At 34.7% G+C, this 7096-nt stretch overlaps 1 protein-coding gene across 1 annotated transcript; it reads right to left on the bottom strand.

Moving 5' to 3' along the window:
- Positions 1–3939: 3939 nt before the first annotated feature.
- LOC106345623 lies at positions 3940–5736 on the bottom strand. The gene is made up of 3 exons (XM_013784799.3): positions 5578–5736; positions 4958–5278; positions 3940–4306 (listed from the first exon to the last, which is right to left on the bottom strand). Exons 1-3 carry the CDS (start codon positions 5642–5644, stop codon positions 4158–4160), a joined length of 537 nt encoding a protein of 178 aa, XP_013640253.1. The 5' UTR covers positions 5645–5736; the 3' UTR covers positions 3940–4157.
- Positions 5737–7096: the final 1360 nt, after the last annotated feature.

Raw genomic sequence — 7096 nt, 5'->3', positions numbered from 1 at the left:
TCGATGTGTGACATTATATTGTACCACTCTAACAGTAGGAAGAAGCGATATTGTCATGAATGAATAAAGATCTGTGTGACTTTGTCCCATAAATAAGTTAATAAAAGGAAATAAGATTTCTACGCGTCTGTCAAATTAAAGGATCTTTCCTCTCTTACGCAGATTCTGTACATTATTTGATTTGTACTTCTTTTTTCATGCGACGTATGAGAATAATAATAAGATTAGATCCAACGGCTCATATTCAATGATAAGCTAACAGCTTTGTTTTACCTTCCTTTTTTTTTTTTGAACACAACTTTGTTTTACCTTCCATTTCTGAAAAACATTTCCTAAAGCATACAGTAATCCACCATTTGAAGAAATACAAAAGGTAATTAAAAAAAAGAATCATATATATAGTAGAGTTTTATATAGACAATATATATCAAATATTATTGGGTCCGATTGGTAATTGCTGTAGCTTTAAAATTTTTGCTGTAGAAAAAAATCTGTAAACTTTTCGCTGTGGCTTTAGATTTTATTGCTGTAGAATTTTATGGAAATCACTAAAAAATTGCTTTAAATATTTGGCTCTGCAGAGCACTTGTACAGCTGTAGGTTATTTCAAGAGCTGTGGTTTCAAAAAAAATTTTAAAGCTTGATTGCTCTGAATTTGGTGCTTTAGAAATAAATAGGACTGTGGACAGCACCTACAGCAACTACCAATCACTCCCCATTGTAAAATGAAAACATATACCTGAACAAAAAAAAATGAAAACATATACTTATAATGTGTTTCTATAAATCAACTCAACTATATATAACAATCAAATAAAAACTTGACACTGGATCAATCATATAGTGAACCGAATTTATAAGTTTGAACGATTCTGAAACAAACAAAACTTAGGTTCACTCTCTAGTTTCAACCGTCCATCCCATGCGTATAGTAGAACATGAAACCATTTATGACATTAGTTTAGCAATGCTGCTGTAATGATCCATTACTCGCCGGATTAATTTGGCCCAGCAAAACCCATGCCCATTGCAGAAAACTTTAGGTGAGTTTCTATTTAAACAGTGGCAGTTTCATTATTTTGTTCAGAAAAGTCTAAAGCGTCGAATCTCTGCAAAAACTGAGCTGTCAATGAGAGTTGAGATCGTCCTGCCACCTTCACCTAAGAGATTGACCACCGAACCACCGATACTCGCCGAAGGTATAACCGGAAACTGCCATATCTTAAAGTTTAGTTTCAGACGTTTAGTAAATCAATCATAACTCATAAACCGTTCGGAATTTTGTGATTCTAAGGTCACCATCGTGTTCGTGACGCCGAGACGAGTCCAAAACAGGAAAACCAGCCGGATAGCCACCGTCACGCGCCCTCACGCACGGCTAGAAGTCCTGAACATGAATCTCACGTGCCACTGCAGCCCACCGGAGTCGACGCGCGTGACGTCCACGAACCACCGTCTCCGAGCGCCGTCCGCCAGAGTAGCCGTGTCCGGCCACCGTCCATCCGCAGAGTAGCCGTGTCCGGCCACCGTCCGTCAGCCGTAGGGCAGCTGATGCCGTATCGCCGCCGCGCCTCCGCCGCCGTCGTTGACTTTCCGGTAAGCCGCCGCCGGTTTGATCCACCATCGGAGACTCACCGGTAACTCGGTGGCTCAGGCTGTCGACCAGTCAAGCCGCTCTGGTTTGGTTTATTTGATTTTTGGTTATGGTTAAACCGATTGGTTATTGAGAATTGATTTCGGTTAGGATTGTACCGATTTGAAATTGTTAAAATCTGGTTCAATTGAAATCGAATCCGGTTAAGAAAAATCGGTTGGTTCAATTCCATTTAAATTTGGTCAAGGGTTGAGCGGCTTGGGTCAAGGGTTGAGCGGCTTAGGTTAGAGTTGACCGTGTTGACCTTTGACCAGTGAGTTGTTTTTTTGACCAGATCGTCGGTTGTTCAGATTCAAATTTTCGCTCTGATTTCAGATTTGGAGTCTGTTTGAGCAGCTGAAGTTCATAGCTAATACTTTTCGACATTGCTAAGGTGAAAGTTTATTCCGTAAATTTTGTACCAGTGTAGAATTCTCTCTATTGTAGTTTAGATTTCAAATCATGATCCGTCTGTTTGAATTGAGTCTGTTTGAGTCTTGATTGGTAATTAGTTTGTTCATTGTAAACCATAATTAGGGATCCAGAGGATTCAACCGTTAATTGGATTGTGTGATGCTAAGTGATGGTATATATATATGTGTATACATAGTTATTTGTAGGGACTATGTGCGCGGACGGGGGCTCAGAGATGTTTGGGCTAGCGATGCTACTGTGATTGTGTGGACGGGGTTCAGAGACGTCGGGGCTAGCGACGCTGAGTATTTATATATCCATATGAGGAGAATGCGGGGTGTGTGATCTATTTATGCACTATCAGTGCATTGTGTGTTGTGTGTGATGCTTTAGGTATCTTGGTTGTTCATGTTTGAGCTAAACTTCCATAGTGGGAGTTCTATTTACTCAAGTTAAGTGGTTTGCGTGTTTAGCATCCCATACATTATTGAGTGACTTCTTTGTTACTCACCCGTCCTTTCTTCTCCCTTTCAGGTGAGACTGACGACCATAAGTGATTGCTATAGGATTAGTGCTTTTGGGCGTTTTATTTCTTTCTTTTCCGGACTTGCGATTTTTATGCTTTTATCGATATTTTCGGGATTCATGGCTATTATTAAATTTATGGTGTTTAGAAACGATTTATGAAAAATAATAAATGAAAATTTTAGGATTATTATTTATTATTTTATTTTGCAGAATACAGGTGTTACAGCTGCACTCTGCAAACAATCTTCAATAAAAAATGATCAACTCATATGTGATGCATTTTCTCATTAAAACGAATAGAAAGAGCTTTGGTGAGTTGTGTCTTTGGCTGATCTTGTCTTGTGTGTTTGCTCAACCGTTAGCCGTTAGGTTCTTCCTTTTTTATGTTTTTTCTTTTGACGGTAAATAGTTTTTTGAACATTAGAAGGGTTATTAAAGACACAGACCTAACCCCGGGTGGAGGTACAGCCCACGGATATACCATCTTCTGGGTATTCAAATGAGCCGAAAGTAATAGCCCATATCCGTGACTCCGTGTGGTCAGCGGGGTTCGAACCAGGATTCACCGTATTGAATATATTCCTTCAAGCGCCGTATTGGGTATATTCTTTTGACGGTAAATATTCCGGTAGAAGTTAAGGTAAATTTTATGATTCTCATATTTTCATGAATTACAACATAAACTCGTTGCGGGTTGACATCTTAACTTTAGATTTTTACCGTTTTATAAAAAAACACGATAAGATTTAAGAGAAAATTAACCAAAAACATATGTTCATGCCCAAATATATATTGTACAATCGTATTTACTACAAATAGATATTATAGTCAAAATTTTAAGCAGCACATAGTTTAGAAGACCATTTCCAACAAACCCCCTTATTTTGAGCGGGAAACACCCTCAAAATAAGGGTACGAAAGTATATTACTACAATCATCTTTAAATTTATTTTTAAAAGATTAATAATTTACATTTTAGTCCTTAATATTATTAATAATTAGCTATGAATATGATTAATAAAATTTTATAAGCCAATAAAACATCATATTTGAAAGATACAAAAAATAAATATTTTTGAAAAATATAATAATATGTAGTCAAATATAATAAAAAGAAATTGTATTAAACTAAAATAATTTTAATTTTGAAATATTAATAAGAAAATATAACAATAAGTATTAAAATATGATATATAAAAATTTATTCATGATATTGTAAGATATATATATAATTATAGGGACAAAATGAAAAATATATAGTGTTTTGATGGAATAAAAGTGTGTTGTAACGCAAAACTCTTCAGAAAATGAGGAGATATTCCAAGTTGCCGGAGATATTCCAAGTTGCGATTGCACATGGTATATATAACGAACAGAAAACAATGGTATTACAAAAAGTGTTATTACATGGGGAAATATTACGAAACAGAACCACAAATCAAACTCACTCTGAATCCTCTTCTCTCATATGAATCAATTGATGAGCTAGCATCAAATCATATAAAGAGATATGATTCATTATGGATCAACAATCGAAATATTATACATAAACATGACACACGTGAAATTAATTACATTGATTTTACATAGCAGCCGGAGCTAGAGCAGGGGCTGAGGAGTCGGAGACAGGGCCTGGAGCAGGCTCAGGAGCCCCACCGGAACTGAACATTTCCATCATCGAACGGTGTGGATTTGTCCGTTGAGCATCACACAGATCAGGTAAAAATGCACCTGCATGTAGTCAATTGGTACATTACGTCAAGTTTACACTTTACATCATTGATTTTATATAGTATTAACGTAAGTACGTAACTATAGGACAATGATAAATCAAGCTCCTAACCGAAATTCCTTGCCTTGACGGTAAGAAACACCAGAATTATGAAAGTGAGTTTCATGCATGTACGTCTAATAAAAAAAGGGCTCGACACAAGGAATATATTGAAATACACAAAACACACACAAGCATAGGATTTCTTACTTCATTCATATGAGCCACATTAAACATCATAAATATATATATATATATATATATATTTTTTTTTTCTACTTTTTATTTACGGCAATAACTTTGATTTTTTTCCTGATTTGGTAAATACAATTTTGTTTTCATTTTTTGGTATATGAATTTCTCAACATATGTTTTGCAAAGAAACCTCAATTACGTAAAGATAATGGATCTAATGTTATAAATATGCTTTTAGTTAGGAAATATATAAATTTAATTGTTTCTACCTATTTATTTATGTGGACATACATGAATTAATTAAGTTTTTTAAAGCATGGCCCTTATTCTTAAAAATTCTAATATTTCATCAGAATACCAAAAAAAGTTGTCAACGTATGCATGAAGACTAAAAAGAAAGAAGCTCAAGATCTTACCTTCACCGGCGGCGAGATTGAAATAAAGATCAAGAATGTTAGGGCAATAATCGAAACAAGCAGGAGAGCAAAGCTTAGCGGCGAAGCCTGGCTCCATCATTGCGTCCGAGGAGATCCCTACGGTTTTCCGATCAACACCACAAGCGGCTACACACTCATCGCTCTCCACGTGGTTTACAATTCCTTCAACCTCCACCGCGGAATTCCGGCAAGTGTATTCTCCGGCAACGTTAGCTGTCTCCAATAAACATCTTTTCCCGGTAGCCGATATCGAGAACGCGCAGATACTAGTGGGCAGATTCTCGCAAATGATTTCTTCCCCTATAATTTTAAGAAAGCCAAAAACATAAACTGATTAAGAAAAAAAATCAAATGTTAACATAAAGGATAATATTTCATATGGTTTATCTTAAACCGGTCATGTAGTTGGTCAAAATGTGAAATCTATGGTTCTTTATATGATGTAAAAACTGAAAACTTGTCTAACCAAGAATGATTTTTGAAAAAAAAAAAATTTTGGAACAGATATTAGTGAAACAAATGGAGAAAAGCATATTGAACTTGATCATGACTCCTAACGATTATATATATATATATACAATAGATATATGTGTACGTACCTAAAGCGGCATGGAGAAGAGATGAGAGAATGAGAAAGATTGGCAATTTGAGGGAAGAATAAGACATTGCTTCTGTTTTTTTGTTGATTCTTCTTCTCTGTCTCCTTTCTTCATTTATAGGGGTTTAAAGTTTGATGTTGTCAAAGGGAATAGAAGGCGTATATTGAAGATGTTATGGGGGTTTGTGAGTATTATATACAAGATGCTTTAAATAATGATTTATATTTACTATTTAATTATTATTTTCAATATATATACAGTACAAGATGGTTTTTAGTCAACAGTAAAATTATATTTTTCATAGTAGTTGCAATTTTATTTGTACTACGTTATGTGATTGGTCATTTCTTTTCTTTTTTTTACCAACAATTGGTCATTTTTTTTAATTTTAAAACTTTGAATTGTTTGATCCATTACAAGTTCATGGATGTATCTATAATTATATGTATTTACTACATTATTTTGGGAAATGATCAAAACATCATAAACTGAGTGCTTATTGATTTCAATCTTCAAAGACTGAGCGCTGAAATTCATGTGTTACAGAATGAACTAGGCTTCGGTCGGTATTCGCATAGCTTATATGAAAAAAAATATTCATTCCTTAAAACTTATATACTATTGTTTTTTCTTGTACCAAAAATTCTGTATTGTTTTGACTTTTTACTATTGATAGCTACGTTCGTTTTGGTCATCTAGACTTTTCCTCGGATTCTTCAAAAAATTCGCTACATGGTACTATTATATAAACAAATACTTTTAGTTTGTAAATTGGCATTTTAATCCAAGGAACGTATCAACGACGTAGGCTATTCTAAAAGATTTAGTTGAATAATCTTCTTCATTACAAGAAAACGTAAGAATCACCTGTCAGAAGTTGATATGTCGCAGACATATGAATTAGGAACAATCTGCAAGATTTGAATTGTTTTTTGAAAATTAGTATATATTTAAGAAATGTATCATGAACAGTCTCAAAAAGAAGAAATTAAACCATACAAAAACCACACAGAAGAGGTGTGAAACGATGTAAACAGAGGTCACTAAACATAGATATTGGCTACAGACAAAGAACGTTGATCAACAAACAAACAAAGGTCATTGACTATACAGAGATACTGCATGATAGATTTACTGAATATGTACTAAACTTTTCAATTTGAAAATTAATTCAAAACAATTGTATGAATCCGACAAACACACCATTTTCGAAGGAATTGTTGCTTTCTGAAAGAAGATGTAAATCCACCCCCAACAGTAAGCCCCCCAAGTTCATAGAGAGAGATGAAGTCGATCTCTATGAATTTTACGAATAAGGTTTATTAGACAATTAATTAGACAAATTTATGCCTATGACGATTTAGGCGAGTTTACTTTGAACTTGTGCCTAATAAAAGGCGAATTTGCTTTAAACTCGTGCTTAGACGAATTTACTAAACTTATGCTGAGACAAAGGCGAGTTTACTGAGAGCTCGTGCCTAGTAGAATGAAAGTTTCTGTAAACTCATGCCTAGCCAAA

The sequence above is a fragment of the Brassica napus genome, chromosome C4, assembly GCF_020379485.1.
Source record: "Brassica napus cultivar Da-Ae chromosome C4, Da-Ae, whole genome shotgun sequence".
NCBI lineage: Eukaryota > Viridiplantae > Streptophyta > Magnoliopsida > Brassicales > Brassicaceae > Brassica > Brassica napus.
The sequence above is the reverse complement of the archived record's forward strand: the minus strand, read 5'-3'. Positions and strand labels throughout refer to the sequence as shown.